Below are 19,530 nucleotides of genomic sequence, written 5' to 3' on the forward strand. Positions count from 1 at the left end.
AGATGAACGCCAGCAACTGGGGGACTAGTCAGTGTCTCTGTCTTTCCGTCTGTGTGAGTACGTGAGGGAGAGGTGGAGAAAAAAGCTTAGAAACAAGAACCCAGTGTCATGGTATCTAAGCAACCATCTCCGTCTCCCTGGTGACAGGGACTGACATTACTTCCCGTCTGTGCATCTGCACAGGGCTAACAATGTGTTGGTCTGTGGGGTAATAAGGTTCAAGTGTACATAATGTTTTGTTTTTCAGCATGTGTATACAGCTCACTGGACTGTGTGCAGTTAGTACAGGTGTCTGTATAATACACGCTACAGGATTTATTGCCAACAATATTTAATGGACGAGTTGAGTTATGTGAGTGTCCGCAATGTGTATGTGTGTTTAGTCTGTTTTTAGCAGTGTGAAGCTCATTTTGGGCACATATGTGGACACTGCCATGTGCGCATGCGGTCAGCCTGATTGTGCATTATGCCAGGGAAAACATGGCCAAGCGACGCCATCTGGTAGAACTACTTGGCACAGGAGGCCTCGGTATGGTTCCACAACATATTGGAGTAGTTAGAATTAACACTGACACCATTTGGCAGAAACACACTTCAAACTATATATCGGTGTGTCTATTTTAGTCATTCTCACACACTGCTGTAGTGTTAATACACACACATTCAGACAGACTACTGTCAGAAAGAGTTGGATAACAGGCATTCGGGCACAGATCAATCTATGTCAGGCCTCTCCAACCCTGTTCCTGGAGAGCTACCATCTTGCAAGTTTTTGCTCCAGCTAATTATTAGAATCAGGTGCACTAGATTAGGACTGTAGTGAAAGCCTACAGGACGGTAGCTCTCCAGGAACAGGACTGTAGTGAAAGCCTACAGGACGGTAGCTCTCCAGGAACAGGACTGTAGTGAAAGCCTACAGGATGGTAGCTCTCCAGGAACAGGACTGTAGTGAAAACCTACAGGACGGTAGCTCTCCAGGAACAGGACTGTAGTGAAAACCTACAGGACGGTAGCTCTCCAGGAACAGGACTGTAGTGAAAACCTACAGGACGGTAGCTCTCCAGGAACAGGACTGTAGTGAAAACCTACAGGACGGTAGCTCTCCAGGAACAGGACTGTAGTGAAAACCTACAGGACGGTAGCTCTCCAGGAACAGGACTGTAGTGAAAACCTACAGGACGGTAGCTCTCCAGGAACAGGACTGTAGTGAAAGCCTACAGGATGGTAGCTCTCCAGGAACAGGACTGTAGTGAAAACCTACAGGACGGTAGCTCTCCAGGAACAGGACTGTAGTGAAAACCTACAGGACGGTAGCTCTCCAGGAACAGGGTTGGAGAGGCCTGGTCTATGTGTACACTCACTTTTAAAAAGGACTCTACACATCGGTTGGCTCCTTGACAAAATGTATCTATTTCATCTCAATAAAACAACGTAATATAGCTCAAAAACACAACTTCAGAAAAAGTTAAACCTCAATAAAAAATACATTTCATATAAACAATTAAATGAATGTAAAACAGGTTTCCATACAAGCACACAACAGTAATGAACACTGTCCTCCCATTGGGTTGGCTTCATTAGGTGTGTGATAGGGTGTGTGTTTGTGTGCATATGCATGAGAGTGTGTGCTTGCATGTCCTTCCCTCATCATCTCCAATAACTCTACAGTACAAACTTTTGATATAAAAAAAAAGAGAAAAAAAAAAAAGCCAGAGAAGAAACTAGGAAAACTACATCTCCCAGTCTGCCACCATGATGAAACTGAAAATGCTGGTTGCTGGGGGGGATGTAGTCTTTTTGGGTCCAAACTCAAATAAGGTCCATGAGAATCTCGTCCTCCATGACGGAAGACACTTGGGGCATCCCGGGGGGCTGGGCTCCAGGGCCCCTCTGACCAGCAGCCATCATCATCTGACCTGAGAGGGAGAGAGAGAGGAGAGAGTTAACCTGGGACAGCAACATGTGCATTGATGACATTACCATAAACACAGTGGTAATAAACTACAGACTAACTACTGATGAGTTACAGGTAGAGTCAGCGACGCACGAAGTAAACAGCATTATCGAGCAGACTTGAGGAAAAACCAAGAATGTGAAGAGCGAGTCTAAACTGCTCAGCTATTAGGTTGCAGCAAAGTGAAGGGCACCATGCACATACTCTATGAGACAGCATCACTCTAATCTGTGACATCCTCAATTGATCCTGCTGCTGGTGTCAACACCATATAGCCCAGTCTCAGTCTGATAACCATAGGCACAGATGGGAGAGATATGTTCAATCAGCCTCCCTTTTGAATTTAGCAGTTTACACACAAAAGGTCAAATCATTAGGAAACAATTGCATTCTAAAGCCAATCCTTGCACTGATGTCTATCTCCAAACTGTCTTCACAGTTGGTGATGTGAGTGAAAGGGTCCACAGCTGTAGCTAACCTGCCAGGGGCTGTCTCCACTGGGCCTGCATTTGGGGGCCCGCTCCTGGAGTAGGGTGGACCAGCTGCCCTCCCAGCCCCTGGTGAGGCATCATGCCCTGCATGTGACCAACACCACCCTGCTGAGAGACAGGAACACAACACCTAGGTTACCATCAATCATACAGTAGGTAGGACCTTCATTCTTATATCCTTTATCATTAACCAATAGAGACAAGTATTACATATTTAGAAGCCTTTCTAGAGTGTGCAGTGGTGATCTAGCCCTGGCTACAAGACGATGCACTATAACAACAAATGTATTTCATGAATGACGGTCAAGGCTGGTAGAGTTAACTGTTGTGTTCTTACTGGCTGCTGTTGGCTGAGGAGGAGACTGCGCAGCTGCGGATTGGCTCCTGGGTTTGGTAGGCGGAGCATGGCACCCTGGGGTGGGGCCTGTCCACCCTGAGCGACCTGGTTGGGCGGAGCACCGGTGACAGGCGGCTGCTGATTAGGTGCGCCGGATGCTCTCATCGTCATCTGGATGAGAAGCAGAGTCGAAGAGGTTTAGAAGAAGGTTGGAGAGATAAGAGGACTAAGTAGAGAGACTTTAAATACAGTGCCTTCAAAAAGTATTCACACCCCTTCCCTTTCCATATTTTGTTGTGTTACAGCCTGAATTTAGATTTTGTGTCACTGATCTACACACAAAATTGAATTTTGTTTGAATAAAATTGTTGAAAATAAAATAAAAATCTAAACTGAAAAGTTTTGAGTCAATAAGTATTCAACCCCTTTTTTATGGAAAGCCTAAATAAGTTCAGGAGTAAAACTTGGCTTAACAAATCACATAATAAGTTGCATGGACTCAATGTGTGCAATAATAGTGTTTAACATGATTTATGAATTACGAGACCATCTCTGTACCCCAAACATACAGTACAACCATCTGTAAGGTCCCTCAATCGAGGAGTGAATTTCAAGCACAGATTCAACCACAAAGACCAAGGAGGTTGTTCAATGACTCACAAAGAAGGGCAGAGATTAGTAGGTGTAAAATAAAAAATAAAAAAAGCAGATCATGAATATCCATTTGAGCATGGTGAAGTTATTAAATAGGCTTTGGAAGGTGTATCAATATACCCAGTCACTACGAAGATACAGGCGTCCTTCCTAACTCAGTTGCCGGAGAGGAAGGAAACTACTCAGGGATTTCACCATGAGGCCAATGGTGACTTTAAAACAGTTAAAGTTGAAATGGTTGTGATAGGAGAACGGAAACCTGTACAGCAGGGATCATAAACTAGATTTAGCCGCGGAACGATTTTTTCTTCAGCGGACGGTCAGGGGGCCGGAACATAATAAATAATTTGTAGACTTCAAATTGGGCTTCTTGCAGTCAAACAGATATAATATTTGACTAAAATATAATCATTTCAAACCTTGCTTACATTTGTACACAATCACATACATCTCTCTATTATACATGGGAATACTTTGGAGATTTCAAAAATTAAAAACACTTGGAGCTGATTTGCTGGTGTTTTTTTCAATCTTATGTCCAACAGAATATATTCCAAAACATGCATCCTGTTTGCATCAAGGCACTTAAAATGTGACAAAAAAATATGAACTTTTTGTCCTGAAAACAAAGCGTTATGTTTGGGGCAAATACAACACAACACAACACATGACTGAGTACCAGTCTTCATATTTTAAAGCATGGTGGGGCTGCATCATGTTATGTGTATGCTTGTCATCGGCAAGGACTAAGGAGTTTTTTGGGATAAAAATAAATGGAATACAGCTATAAGCACAGTCAAAATCACAAAAAAAAACCTGGTTGTCTTCTTTCCAACAGATACTGGGTGAGGAATTCATCTTTCAGCAGGACAATAACCTAAAACACAAGGCCAAATCTACACTAGAGTTGCTTACCAAGACGACAATGAATGTTCCTGAGTGGCCTAGTTACAGTTTTGACTTAAATGGCCTTGAAAATCTATGGCAAGACTTGAAAATGGCTGTCTAGCAATGATCAACAATCAACTTGACAGAGATTGAAGAATGTTAAGAAGAATAATGGGCAAATATAGTACAATACAGAAACTTACCCAGAAAGACTCACAGCTGTAATCATTGCCAAAGGTACTTCTACAAAGTATTAGTCAGGGGTGTGAATACTTAGGTTAGAGATATTTCTGTACTTCATGTTCAATAAATTTGCTAACATTTTTAAACACATTTTCCACTTTGTCATTATGGGGTATTTGTGTGTAGATGGATGAGAAAAAAAGTATTTAATCCATTTTGAATTCAGTCTGTAACACAACACAATGTGAAATAAGTCAAAAGGTATGGATACTTTCTGAAGACACTGTACATATGATTCATTGGAACGGTGTACCGGGTTCACTTTAAAAAGAGACAGGCCGAATGAAACAATGTAACTCGCTGAACCCAGAACATGCTGGGCTAGCTATATTGGTAGCAGTGATCACCCATCGAGACAGTGTGAGAGAGTAGCCAAAACATGCAGAGTAGAGAAGAGCTGCTCACCAACCAGGCAGGTGCCAAAACAAGCACAGGGAGAGTTTGTGCCTGGTAAAGTTCAGTGCATTTTTAAAATGTATTTTGGGTGAGAGTTTTTGTGTATATGTGTGTGTTAGTCTCACCAGGTTGGCCTGTCTCTGCTGTTCCTCCATCAGAGTGACCTGACTAACAGAGGGCATGCCCACCACCACAGACTGAACAGAGGAGAGAGAGAGAAGAGGAGGAAGAGGAAGTGCAGAAGGGGAGGAGATGAAAGTCATTGCGGGACATGCAGTCATTGCGGGACAATAGGAACAGGAGATGCAGACAGGAGGAGTGTGTGAGGGGGGAAGGGAGAGGGAGGAAAGGAGGAGTGCACAAGCTGAGGCACCACAGGATTAATCACAGTACCTGCTGCTGCACGTTGCCATGGGAGACAGGGATGGGCCCCTGCGGCCGGTTGAGGAAGTTCTGATTGGGTTGAACCTGGCCAGGTGGCCCTGGCATCGGCCCTCCTGAACCTAACTGGAGAAGAGAACCAACAAGGTTACTTTTCTAGTGTAAGGTTTACATGTGTAATCAACATCCGTATAACTAGGACACATATGTACATTGTATCGCTTATAATGGTATTCCTGCCTATCCTGTCTAATCCTGCCACTGGATGAGACAACACCACCATCTACGACATGTGTCAAACTCAAAGCCACAAGATGATTCAATCCTGCCAGCTGTTTTTTTTATCTATAATATTTTTTCGGGGGAAAACCAATCTCAATTGACATTGCAATGACTAAAACCAAAACTGTGTAGAAATGATAATTGACCTAGTCAATAATTTATAGTCTCTTCACTCTGTCCAGTTTGCTAACAGTCAACGAAAGCTAGACAGTCAGGGAGCATCGAAAATTCCAAAAGAGATGGAGGAATATTTTTGCACATTTTGACGGCAAGGAAATATTACCCATTTGAAGTGCGGCCCTCCAGACCTCAGTGAAGACAGAATGTGGCCCGCGGGGTGAATTAGTTTGACACCCCTGATCTAGGATCTGTAGTCTCTCAGGATAAAAGCTGTCCGTCTCCTCTCCTCTATTTTCTCCTCTCTCTTCCCTGTGGACTTCCTATTTAACTCAGCAGCCTGCCTAAAAACACCCAGAGCACACATTAAAGGCCCAGTGCAGTCAAAACCTGATTTTACTGTGTTTTACATACTGCGGTTGGAATAATACTATGTAAATTATGATAATGCGCTTTCAGTGTCAGAGCTGTTTTAAAAAGACCATCTGAAATATTGTTTTGGTGGGTTGGCGTTTTGGCGTAGCTGGTGACATCACCAGGCGGTAAATTAGTTAATAGACCAATAAGAGAGAGAGTTCCAAACCTCTCTGCCAATAACAGCTAGTTAAGTTTTCCCCTCCCCACTCAGACCATTCACAGACAGCAAAGAGCATTTTCTTAAGCTAAGAAGCTATTTTTGACAATTTTAACTAGGGATGTGCATGTATTCAAATACTTGTTGAGTATTAATTTTATCAACAAAAAACATATAGGCCTATTTTAACACTGAAAAAGCCTTTTCTAAATTAAAATGTGACATTTCAAATAATTAAAAGATTTCCTGTATAATTTTTTATAAAACAAACTTTACAATGTAGTTTTTATGACATGCTCCCAGAAAAAAAGAAAAGAGGTATCCTTCACGTGTGTAGCTTGTTATTTATGTTGGCCAATCAAAGCTGCGTAGAGGCTCAATGTGTAGAAAATGTAGTGAGAGTTTACTAATACATGAGAGATGGAATAAAATGATATAATAAAAAGTTAGCGAAATGAGAAGGGGTAGGCTACAACGAGCAACCAACAGGTAGGTTGTTATTAGCCTAGCTAACTATAGCCGTCTTTCTCACATACACCGCCCCCTCTGCAGCTGCAGCAATAGTGCGCCAGCCTCTCTCCTTCAGGCAGCAGTGTTCAGGTTAAAGTTTAAAAACCACATGCATTTAGAATATCCAGATCTGACAAATTTTCATGATACTATTCAAATAGTGAAATTATTTCTAACCCACATCCATAATTATAATTGAATACAATCACAGTAAGGTACTTAATTGTTACCCAGAAATGATTTGATATTGAGAGAAAAACAGCTGCATTGGACCTTTAACATCAAGTCATCTGTATGGTTCAGGGAAAATATTCAATTTGGGTCTTTCACGCTTATAAAATCATATCTAATCACCAGTAACACTATTGCAGAGCCTCGTCTGGAAAAAAAAAATACCCCAAACAACGATCAAATAATTGAAATTTTAATTGTGTTGAGATTGCCATAGCAATTCTCCATTAGCAATGCAGCTTTGAATATGTAATAGGACACAAGGTCTCGGTCTTCTCTAAATACACACAGTCTAACATGTTTTTCACATAAAATTAGCAGCATGAGTAGACAGGCGGCATCAACTATAATGGGAGCAGAAAGGCTGTGAGGATATAAAGTCATGCAGACCACAGGCAGGTTGGATTTGTAACTGAGGCATTCCGTTTCTGTCACAAAATCTACACGCTAAATGTTTACCTGAAGGAAAACACGGTATCCTAACGGTTGTTAGAATTGTGTTGGCTGTATTCAAGATCAAACCAGAAATGACAAGAGGCAGTGCTCTCAAACTGGAAAACATTTTCCGCAGGTAGCCTAGTGGTTAGAGCGTTGGACTAGGAGGGCATATGGGGCGGCAGGTAGCCTAGTGGTTAGAGCGTTGGAGGGCATATGGGGCGGCAGGTAGCCTAGTGGTTAGAGCGTTGGAGGGCATATGGGGCGGCAGGTAGCCTAGTGGTTAGAGCGTTGGACTAGGAGGGCATATGGGGCGGCAGGTAGCCTAGTGGTTAGAGCGTTGGACTAGGAGGGCATATGGGGCGGCAGGTAGCCTAGTGGTTAGTGTTGGACTAGTAACCAAAAGATTGCAAGATCGAATCCCCGAGCTGACAAGGTAAGAATCTGTCGTTCTGCCCCTGAACAAGGCAGTTAACCCTCTGTTCCTAGGCCATCATTGAAAATAAGAATTTGTTCTTAACTGACTTGCCTAGTTACCACCTGATTGGCCCAAGACTGCTCTTGGGAAGCCCTTCCACTGTGCTGGCCTAGTATAGCTCCAGTCACTAGTGCGTATACTACCCCCTTTTTCTCCAGGTTTAATCCCTTCATTCCCTCCTAACTCACAGAGTGGTACTGCTTGACCTGTCTGTCTGACGCACCAAGCAGTGTTTGTGGCTGTTGATGACCCGTGTCTGTATGACTCACCGAGCGGTGCTGCTGGACCTGTTTGTGGTTGGTGATGACCTGTCGGATGCCGTTGACGAAGCCGCTCTGGTCGTTGGGGATGAGGCCCATGAAAATCCTCTTCTTGGAGGAGTAGAGCAGCATGAGCACCCGCACCTCACAGGGGGCGCTGTGGGGGAAGTGGACGCACCCCGCCTGCAGCCAGAGGGGGGACATAGGTCAGCACTGCCTGTCAGTCTGTCACAGCCCTCGTCATAGTTCAAGTGATCCAAAACCAGTCAACCTACAGCGTTGAAAATCTCTGTAGTCATTTACTGAATGATGAGCAACATGGTGCCCCCTCAAGTGTTCTCAGAGTGTAACTGCAGCCTATTTATATCTATCTAGTGCACAATGGAGGGAACTGCTGATGTCTATTGTTGGAGACTCCACTGTATTGAATATTGAGATGGAAAAGGATAGGGTCAGATGGCAGCAAAAATAGAGCATGTGAAGCAGAAGAGCTGGACTTACAAATCCAGTGGCCATGATACGATAAAGACCTTTTAGTGACTCCACATCTTTGTTGGTGAAGAGAAACTGAACCATTCTAGAGTTTCTGAAGAGGGGACCGAGTGTTGTCTGGGGAGGGAGAAAGACTTTACTTAGATGTCTGTATTCTCAATGTCATCGAGTAATGTCTGAGAACACACACGCAGAGAGGGTTCTCTCACCAGTAACTGTTGTGGGATCAACTGCATTATGAGCTTCTGTGGCCACTGGTCGGCATTTCTGTCATGAACAACAGGGAACAAACCAAATCAGAACTCTCCATACATATAGCAATACACACAATGACCAATCAGTGCAGCTGACACTGCCATGATATCAAAGATAGTTGCAGTGAAACACTCACAGGTTCTCTCCTTGGTTGACTTGCACCTGGCAGGGCAGGGAGCGAGTGAGTTTGGTATTGGAATCCATAGACGAGGCTTTGGGCTTCTGAAGTGATGGATGGAGAGAGGGTGGGGGAGGTAGGGAGGGAGGAGAGGAATGGAGGGATGTTTGGAGAAACGGAAGGAGAGGTTTGGAAGTTAGCATACAGAGTGACCAGGGGGCTTTGGTCCTACACCCAGGGGCACCGTTTGAATAAAAACCTCCATGTTAGAAATTACCCAACATGCAAAATAGTGCTGCCAGTGGAACATTGTGAAGAGGATGGATGGCGCCAATCCTACGGGAAAATAAGCAGCAGCGTTCATCTTCAGGGGATCAATAGTTAATCAATCCCAGATTGGTCAGCTGTGCTGCAGTCCCTGTTGACCATTACTACTGCATTGTGTTGGGATTAAAGACCAGATGTATGGGTTCTTTATATGTGTACTGTACAGCATTTGGGAGGACTCTCGTGGATTAGGGGAGACTAAGATATGGAGCCAGCAATATCCTGACCTGAACATTACAAAGAACATATACAAATCTAACCTGAATGCTCCATCTATTGATACGTGACTTCAGATGCACTTTAGTGACCTGTGGCAATACTATGTCTATTGTCTACGTGTTTGGTGATTTTGTGGTCTGTGTGTTGGTTACAGTGCGAGGGCTTGCTGCACATTGTTGTGTGATAGAGTTTCATGGTCAACAGAAGAAGTAGTCCAAATCAGTCAATACTTAGTGATTATTGATCAAGTCAAGTTTTCAAAAGGCTTGGAAACACAAAGATCTCTTTAGTATTTTAGATCATTAAAATGCATGTTCCCCTACAACAGGTTCAACCATGTCAAGTAACTCCATCACTTTGACCTGAGGTGAAATCCATCAAAGGTATAGTATGATTATTCACCTCACAATTTATTTATTTATTTTACCTTTATTTAATCAGGTAGGCAAGTTGAGAACAAGTTCTCATTTACAATTGCGACCTGGCCAAGATAAAGCAAAGCAGTTCGACAACATACAACAACACAGAGTTACACATGGAGTAAAACTTGTGTACAGTAGAAAAATAAGTCTATGTACAATGTGAGCAAATGAGGTGAGATAAGGGAGGTAAAGGCAAAAAAGTCCATGGTGGCAAAGTAAATACAATATAGCAAGTAAAACACTGGAATGGTAGATTTGTAGTAGAAGAAAGTGCAAAGTACAAAGAGATAATGGGGTGCAAAGGAGCAAAATAAAATAAATTAAATAAATAAATACAGTAGGGGAAGAGGTAGTTGTTTGGGCTAAATTATAGATGGGCTATGTACAGGTGCGGTGATCTGTGAGCTGCTCTGACAGCTGGTGCTTAAAGCTAGTGAGGGAGATAAGTGACTGTTGATTCGATCAGTTCCAAGCATAGCTTGTTGCAGACCTTATAACATTTCCTTACAAGGTCAGAGGATGACACACACACAAATAGAAGACGTATAGATAGACCTCTTCAGCAACATGTTTACACCAAGTTCTAGTTTCCCTCACCTCTTGCCACTCCAGTACCCCACTCCATGCTACAATCTTATTGGCAACGCCTTGCTGCTGCCCCCCAATCGGATTTGCCTGGGCTGCAGACACACCAGGCTATCAGAAGAAAATGAGAGAAAGAGAGAGCGTTAGATGGAGAGAAAGACAACTTGACTGGAGGCAGAGAAGTTGAATATTGATGTGGAGTATTGTGGGAAGATGATGCAACATATGGACAGGCCTCACCATGCCAGGCTGTGAGGATGGGGGCGTCTGCTGATTGGCTGTGGGCTGCTGCTGCTGAGGGGGTACCGGCTGTTGCTGATTGGGCTGTGGTTGTCCTGGTGGCTGGACTTGTTGCTGCTGCGGGGGAGGGGCTTGTTGCTGAGTCAACATGGGTGTGGAAACTGTGGTGACTGTGGATAGGCTGGGCTGACTGGAGGGAGCCAACTTCACTCCTGCTACAGATGGGAGAGTTGACTGACCGCTGAATGGGGGACCAGGATTGACCATGCCTGGGACTGGATGGGGATGCCAAAAAAAGACAAGGTAACAGACATAATAGACCCCTCATATTCAAATCTGGACCTCGAAGCCAGTTCCGTACTGTCCCCCCCCATTCTAACCCTCTAATCAGGGACTGATTTCGACCCGGTGCATTTAATTATCAGGTAGAACAGAAAACCTGCAGGCTCCGGACCTCGTAGGGTAAGAGTTGAACACCCCTGTAATAGACTAACAATCAACCTGGGCTGATGATCAACCATACTGGTGACAGAGGATAGAAGAATGCAGGCTATTGGTACTCACAGCGACTCTTCTGGTTGTTGGCTGCCTCTACAGCCATCTGTGCAGCTGCCTGAGCCGCGTTAAGGGAAGGTGGGGGCTGACAGGGCAGCAAGAGAGGGAGAGAGAATACTGTGTCAGCTAAGAGCCTGTCAATCCAATGTTGATGGGCTGGTAAAAGCTGCCAAGTTAAAACATATCTTCAGTACCTGATATGGATGGGCCGTGCTTATTGGTGGAGGAGCCTGCGAGGCGGGACCAAGAGGGGGCTGACTGACAGGCAGGGGTTGAGGGGGTAGAATTGGTTTGAGAGGGCCCGATCCTCCCCCTGATGACACTGGAAAAAGAAACATTTTAGAATTTGATGGGCCAATAGTGACTTCAATCAATCTGTTCTCTGTCAAGTATTTCGAGTGCTGCTCCTCACCAGGAAGTGAGATACCCCTAACCAGGATCATATGGAAGGGGTCTTGGCTGTAGTCTGGGTGGGGGTCGACTGGTCCCCCGACTGGTGACGCCCTATCGAACAGCGCCCGTAACGCTGGCAGTTTCCGTGGCGACACCACAGAAAAATGAATCCCTCTCTGAGGAAGAGGCACAAGGTTATTATGGGGTATCAGCAGCCATTAATAAGTACACAAGTCACATCATTCCCCAAAATGGCCGAGCGGGTAGTCTATACAGGCTATCTGAGAGGTGCTATGTTACTTACGTCTCTGATGATCTTGACCAGATTGTCTGCAGTGCAGCCCGTATAGCTGACACTCTCCACGGCAGGAAGCAGGTATGGTGGAGAGTTACACAGCAGCACACAGACTTTGTGTGTCTGACCTCTGATTAATAGAGACAAGAGACATATGCTAGTGTGTGTGTGTGTCTACTAAACTCAGCAAAAAAAGAAACATCCCTTTTTCAGGACAATGTCTTTCAAAGATAATTTGTAAAAATCCAAATAACTTCATAGATCTTCATTGTAAAGGGTTTAAACACTGTTTCCCATGCTTGTTCAATGAACCATATACATGCACCTGTGGAAAGGTCGTTAAGACACTAACAGCTTACAGACAGTAGGCAATTAAGGTCACAGTTCTGAAAACTTAGTAAAGAGGCCTTTCTACTGACTAAAAAACACCAAAAGAAAGATGCCCAGGGTCCCTGCTCATCTGCGTGAACGTGCCTTAGGCATGCTGCAAGGAGGCATGAGGACTGCAGATGTGGCCAAGGCAATAAATTGCAATGTCCGTACTGCGAGACGCCTAAGACAGCGCTACAGGGAAACAGGAAGGACAGCTGATCGTCCTCGTGGTGGCAGACCGTGTAACAACACCTGCAAAGGATCGGTACTTTCGAACATCACACCTGCGGGACAGGATGGCAACAACAACTGCCCGAGTTACACCAGGAACGCACAATCCCTCCATCAGTGCTCATACTGTCTGCAATAGGCTGAGAGATGCTGGACTGAGGGCTTGTAGGCCTGTTGTAAGACAGGTCCTCACCAGACATCACCGGCAACAACGTCGCCTAAACCCACCATCACTGGACCAGACAGGACTGGCAAAAAGTGCTCTTCACTGACGAGTCACAGTTTTGTCTCACCAGGGGTGATGGTCGGATTCGCGTTTATCGTCGAAGGAATGAGCGTTACACAGAGGCCTGTACTCTGGAGCGGGATCGATTTGGAGGTGGAGGGTCCGCCATGGTCTGGGGCGGTGTGTCACAGCATCATCGGACTGAGCTTGTTGTCATTGCAGGCAATCTCAACGCTGTGCGTTACAGGGAAGACATCCTCCTCCCTCATGTGGTACCCTTCCTGCAGGCTCATCCTGACATGACCCTCCAGCATGACAATGCCACCAGACATAGTGCTCGTTCTGTGCGCGATTTCCTACAAGACAGGAATGTCAGTGTTCTGCCATGGCCAGCGAAGAGCCCGGATCTCAATCTCATTGAGCACATCTGGGACCTGTTGGATCAGAGGTTGAGGGCTAGGGCCATTCCCCCCAGAAATGTCTGGGAACTTGCAGGTGCCTTGGTGGAAGAGTGGGGTAACAGCTCACAGCAAGAACTGGCAAATTTGGTGCAGTCCATGAGGAGAAGCACTGCAGTACTTAATGCAGCTGGTGGCCACACTAGATACTGACTGTTACTTTTGATTTTGCCCCCCCCTTTGTTCAGGGACACATTATTCCATTTCTGTAAGTCATGTTTGTGGAACTTGCTCAGTTTATGTCTGTTGTTGAATCTTGTTATGTTCATACAAATATTTACACATGTTAAGGTCGCTGAAAATAAACGCATTTGACAGTGAGAGGACGTTTCTTTTTTTGCTGAGTTTAGTAATAAACAAATAACTCACATTTGCTCCCTCATCTTTTTGAAGTCATCAAAGAGCTGCAAGGCCACAGACAGACCCTCTGCGATGAGACTACAGCTCTCTGCTCCTCCTCCCATGAACCTGACAGAGACAAAGTTACACATTGATCAAGGAAGATTAATACTAACGAATCTTAACATGTCCTTCTAAATGGCATGACAAAAACAAATCTTACTGGATGCTGTCAATCCATGAGACAAACTCAAAGGCTGAGCTGGTTGGTGCGTGACACTGGACGTAGGATTCAGGAGCACAGTCCACTGTGTTGAACACAACAAGACCATACTGTGTGCCTCCATACTGAGAGAAGAGAAGAGAATTGGCATTGTTGTTCTCATACTTTCTTAAATAAAGAGTAAATAAACAGTAATAACCGTAAGTAGAAAACAAAGTTGAATTAAGACTCACATCTCCTCCAAAGTCTGTCTCTGCTGGAGGACCTCCATTGAAGTACCTGTGATGATGGGACAGGGACCAAGTCAGGACTCCACAGAGCGATATTGTACATACCCAATGAAGCAAAAAGTACATTTGAAGTCCACTTACTCGATTGCAGGTAGTATGTAATGTTTTCTGAGGGATTCAAAATAGGGGCCGAGGTTTGCAGTTCCTTCGATGACGAACACCACGTCTGCCACTTGATTGGCGCCAGGCTTAATGGGCAGGTCCATGATCTAGATGGAGAAAAAAATTGAGTAGTTGAATCAGTTGCTGGGCCATAACAAAAGTTGCTCTCCCTGTGATTACTGGTTGTGACAGGTATGCATAACAGTCTGTGATATGTTACCTAGGTTTACGTTATGATAGCTAACTATTTAACAATACCTCGCATGAAGACTCGATCTTGATAAAACGAAATGCATGGATTAGCAGATGGAAAGTTGCTGATGGAGATCCTTTGGCTAGCATTGGCTTGTGGCCACCTCGCTAATGCTATAATATCTACATGCCCACGATCAATGGAATTTCTACTTCGCTTACTAAAGCTTTTATATTAGTCTATTAAAATGTTTGAAATGTTAACCACATTACCGTTAGCTGGATAACTTCAGTTGTCCATATTGAAAAATAACCAAATCAGGCATAGTACGTTAGGCAGAAGATTAGAACTAGACAGGCGTAAAATGCATAATTAGCTACACTCCTTTTGTCGTTTTTAGCTGGACAACTATAAATAAACGTATACTGATGGACCGCGGCTACTGGTTATGCTCAGTCAAAGCATCCTAAAGTCACGTGTGTGTGTGTCATTACGTCTTGCAACGGAAACCGTTTAAGAACCAAACGGGAGAAAAAAATAATAATAACGGGGAGGGGTCCTACCTGAATTTGCGGAATAGAAACTATTGTTCGTGGCAAAACGTTTTCCGTTTGGAGTAAACGGTAGAATCGGCGTAATGAACACACCCCCAGTCAGCCAACGTTAGCTTAGCTCCTGCTAACTTTTGTACTTCAATGACCAGCAACTCTGACATTCACTATGAAGTTATCCAGCTAACGGTAATGTGGTTAACATTTCAAACATTTTAATAGACTAATATAAAAGCTTTAGTAAGCGAAGTAGAAATTCCATTAATCGTGGGCATGTAGATATAACATTAGCGAGGTGGCCACAAGCCAATGCTAGCCAAAGGATCTCCATCAGCAAATCATTAATTGTATTCAGCTAGCTAGATGGCTACTCACCTGGCGGTATTTAGCCGTCAGCCAAATAATTGTGTTTTAGACGAGGCCAAATACTTAAATTGTACAGTTAATAAAACGAAACCATTGTCATTTTGACACACAAAGTAGGCCGTGCCGAAAACAAACCACTAGTCAAACGTTCTGTTATCGACATCTCAGGTCTGGTTGGGTTTGAAAATGGACCTTAAGGGATGCTCAATCAACAACCGAGCAACTGATCAAGACCTGATTGCTCTCTCTGTGGCTGCCTTTAGGAACCTAAGCTGTAACTGACAGTCCTGACAGTCAGTGACAGTTCTATCATTTATACCAAATTGATGACATTTACAGTGAAATTATAGAGACACATAATATATATGAGATATTATTTATTTGCCATATATGCCATACCGCCTTGTTACACCAGAGGTCAGCACAGTCTGCCAGTCTTAGAAAATGACGAGGCCTTGAATGCAGTGAGCTGCAGGATTTGAGACAACAGGCAAGGAAGTGATACATCAGTGATTATAGCCCCCCTTGTCCATGTATCCAGTACATCAAGCATAAACCTATGCGTCCTGTACGTTTACATAGGTTGTTAAATGGGCCTACAGGTTCTGCCTAACCCCCTTGCCAACATAACCTTTTTATAACCAAGACATGTCTCGATCACCTCCTATCCTCTGTGCTGAAACAAGCACATAATTACTGGGGCGGCCTTCAGCGAGCTAACCTGTTATCAAATCAACACAATGCGCCACGAGCGAAACCTGTGATCGGAACGCAACGGGCGCTGTGTTTCTCTCATCCAACAATAGAATCTATTCCCCTGTGGCACTGTGAGCCAGTCAGCACAGCCCAGCGAACAGCAAAGGGCATCAGAGCTCATCAAACACAATCTCACAGAAACAATGTTCTGAATCCATTTAACCCAATTTAAAGCAGTGCAAGGCGCTGTAAAGAGGCAGCGGTGTTATTTAGGCCATGGGCAAACAGCAAGTGAGGGCCACATCATGGGCGCTGGCTCCCAGTGACCTTAGCAGGGTTTGTGCGGGTCCAGGAGTGTGCCCAAGGCTATCCTTGGGTCCCAAACTCATTAAACCCACACAGCCTTTCATTCTGACTTAAGCATAGTGGCCAAATTAATTCCGGTGAAAGGGACCAGGTGTCCATCCTTTTCTAGGGGACTTTGATGTATTTTGTAGCTTTGAGGGAAGTGCCGTTTGTCACTGCTTTTGAAGTTCAATTGGCAGAACTGGCAGTTCTCCTGCAATTAGAAAAGCTTTCAACTCCTGATGTGGTCGGAAAACAAATTTAGTCACTGTTGTATTTTGACTTCCTCTTGGTGATGAGAAATGGCATATTGCTTTAGGGGACTTTTCTATGGGGTTTGATCATTTTTCTCTATCAGGTGCATTGATTGTCCAGTCTGGTTGTTCCAGGTGGTGTGTAGTATAGACCATCCCTCTTTTGACCGGCTCCTCCAGCTGGGAGAGAGGGGACCATCTGGTCCTCAACAGGTAATCACCACCAACACACTGATACACCTGACATACAGACAGAACTGGGTTACCACAAATAACAGACACTGATTTTGGAAAACAGTATTAGGTCAAAACACAAATACACACACACACACACACACACACACACACACACACACACACACACACACACACACACACACACACACACAGAGGTTGTTTCTAATTCTGGGGTGACATTTATGAACATTTATGGAGGCATAACATTAAGTTGAAAAAGTGAAATTGTATATGGAGTGGACTGAAAAGTGTAGCCATATTGCATATGATGAGTCTTACACCGCACAGTGAATATTTATATTTTTGTCACATAGATATGAGGTTTACATTCCCTTTATCTATATGGTGTTGTTGCTTTCTTTCCTTGCTAAATTCAAAAACACCAAAGACTCACCCACAGCAATGACATCTATATTTAATGAGATAACAGAATACATTACCATTATATATAGTAATGAGTAATATATTAGCAATAACGCGCAGCTGACAGCTTCCTAATAAATCCCTCCAGTGTGATAGAAACAGCTCTATGTATTGTATTGCACACACCTCCCCCAGTCTCCCTCCCTCTCTGCTTCTTTCAGCTCACTGAACTGAGTGAAATGTCTTTCCGACTAAATTATTTTTTTTGCACGGTGGGAACGTTGCCATGGAGACAGCAGTTCCCCGGCCCCTTCACCCCCCCCCCCCCAAAACAGTTCATGGGGTTGTAGCAGTGCTAACTGGCACTTCTGTGTGTATGTGTGTGTGTTGTTCTGAACTGTTCTCATGCTGCTCACACTGCCAAAGTGCTGCAGGTGCCCCATTCGCCCCTAGACAAGTGTGTCTATATACAGACCTGTTCTCCTCCGCCTCTCCCTCACACACAAACACACTCACTCTCACACACACACTCTTTCGCTTCCATTCCTTGTCTTTTTAATTCATCTCCTCATCCACTCCCTGCCTTCCCCTTTCTCTGTGTCATTCCCCCTCACTCTCTTAATCCTTTCCTACTCTCTCTTTGTGTCACACACACGTACATGCATGAAAACGCACACACACACTTCCCCCTGGGTTGGTGTAGCAGAGTTTAAGTGTGCTGATAGTGGGCATGACTGTAATGCTCAGTTCATAAGGGTATAATCACTGCATGACTTCCCTGGCATTTATATGACTACTAGAAAAGACTCACAAGGCAACAGTAGGTGGCAGACCAGAGAAAGACACTCTCAGGGCAGGCAGCAGCACTCCACTTTGCATTTAGATAAAGTGAGGACACAATAAAGAATTCATGACAAAGTGACTAAATAATTACACACGACTATAATGCACGGTAGGAAAGAGAGAGAGGAAGGTCCTATAGGTTCAGAGAAGATTCAATACAGTATGGATACAGAGAGATAGATATATATATATATATATATATATTACATAGTGAGGGAAAAAAGTATTTGATCCCCTGCTGATTTTGTGCGTTTGCCCACTGACAAAGAAATGATCAGTCTATAATTTTAATGGTAGGTTTATTTGAACAGTGAGAGACAGAATAACAACAAAAAAATCCAGAAAAACGCATGTCAAAAATGTTATAAATTGATTTGCATTTTAATGAGGGAAATAAGTATTTGACCCCTCTGCAAAACATGACTTAGTACTTGGTGGCAAAACCCTTGTTGGCAATCACAGAGGTCAGACGTTTCTTGTAGTTGGCCACCAGTTTGCACACATCTCAGGAGGGATTTTGTCCAACTCCTCTTTGCAGATCTTCTCCAAGTCATTAAGGTTTCGAGGCTGATGTTTGGCAACTCGAACCTTCAGCTCCCTCCACAGATTTTCTATGGGATTAAGGTCTGGAGACTGGCTAGGCCACTCCAGGACCTTAATGTGCTTCTTCTTGAGCCACTCCTTTGTTGCCTTGGCCGTGTGTTTTGGGTCATTGTCATGCTGGAATACCCATCCACGACCCATTTTCAATGCCCTGGCTGGGGGAAGGAGGTTTTCACCCAAGATTTGACGGTACATGGCCCCGTCCATCATCCCTTTGATGCAGTGAAGTTGTCCTGTCCCCTTAGCAGAAAAACACCCCCAAAGCATAATGTTTCCACCTCCATGTTTGACGGTGGGGATGGTGTTCTTGGGGTCATAGGCAGCATTCCTCCTCCTCCAAACACTGCGAGTTGAGTTGATGCCAAAGAGCTCCATTTTGGTCTTATCTGACCACAACACTTTCACCCAGTTGTGCTCTGAATCATTCAGATGTTCATTGGCAAACTTCAGACGGGCATGTATATGTGCTTTCTTGAGCAGGGGGACCTTGCGGGTGCTGCAGGATTTCAGTCCTTCACGGCGTAGTGTGTTACCAATTGTTTTCTTGGTGACTATGGTCCCAGCTGCCTTAAGATCATTGACAAGATCCTCCCGTGTAGTTCTGGGCTGATTCCTCACCGTTCTCATGATCATTGCAACTCCGCGAGGTGAGATCTTGCATGGAGCCCCAGGCCGAGGGAGATTGACAGTTATTTTGTGTTTCTTC

General features: G+C 44.3%; 1 protein-coding gene across 5 annotated transcripts; it reads right to left on the minus strand.

The window, feature by feature from the left end:
* Nucleotides 1-1,386: 1,386 nt before the first annotated feature.
* On the minus strand, nt 1,387-15,669 carry LOC106601511 (mediator of RNA polymerase II transcription subunit 25). Of its 5 annotated transcripts, none has more exons than XM_014193747.2 (20): nt 15,493-15,669; nt 14,353-14,480; nt 14,215-14,260; nt 13,982-14,106; nt 13,789-13,887; nt 12,142-12,262; nt 11,857-12,013; nt 11,639-11,766; nt 11,454-11,502; nt 10,890-11,164; nt 10,662-10,760; nt 9,115-9,200; nt 8,933-8,990; nt 8,733-8,840; nt 8,241-8,414; nt 5,357-5,470; nt 5,089-5,160; nt 2,783-2,953; nt 2,433-2,553; nt 1,387-1,916 (listed from the first exon to the last, which is right to left on the minus strand). In XM_014193747.2, the coding sequence occupies exons 2-20, from the start codon at nt 14,475-14,477 to the stop codon at nt 1,810-1,812; spliced, it is 2,235 nt and encodes a 744-aa protein (XP_014049222.2). In that variant the 5' UTR covers nt 14,478-14,480; nt 15,493-15,669; the 3' UTR covers nt 1,387-1,809. The 5 variants fall into 5 exon arrangements, with proteins under 5 accessions (XP_014049222.2, XP_014049221.2, XP_014049219.2 ...); XM_014193746.2 differs by having other exon boundaries at nt 9,115-9,197; nt 11,454-11,529; XM_014193744.2 differs by having other exon boundaries at nt 11,454-11,529.
* Between the last annotated feature and the right edge of the window lie 3,861 nt (nt 15,670-19,530).

This window comes from Salmo salar, chromosome ssa03 (assembly GCF_905237065.1).
Source record: "Salmo salar chromosome ssa03, Ssal_v3.1, whole genome shotgun sequence".
Lineage (NCBI taxonomy): Eukaryota > Metazoa > Chordata > Actinopteri > Salmoniformes > Salmonidae > Salmo > Salmo salar.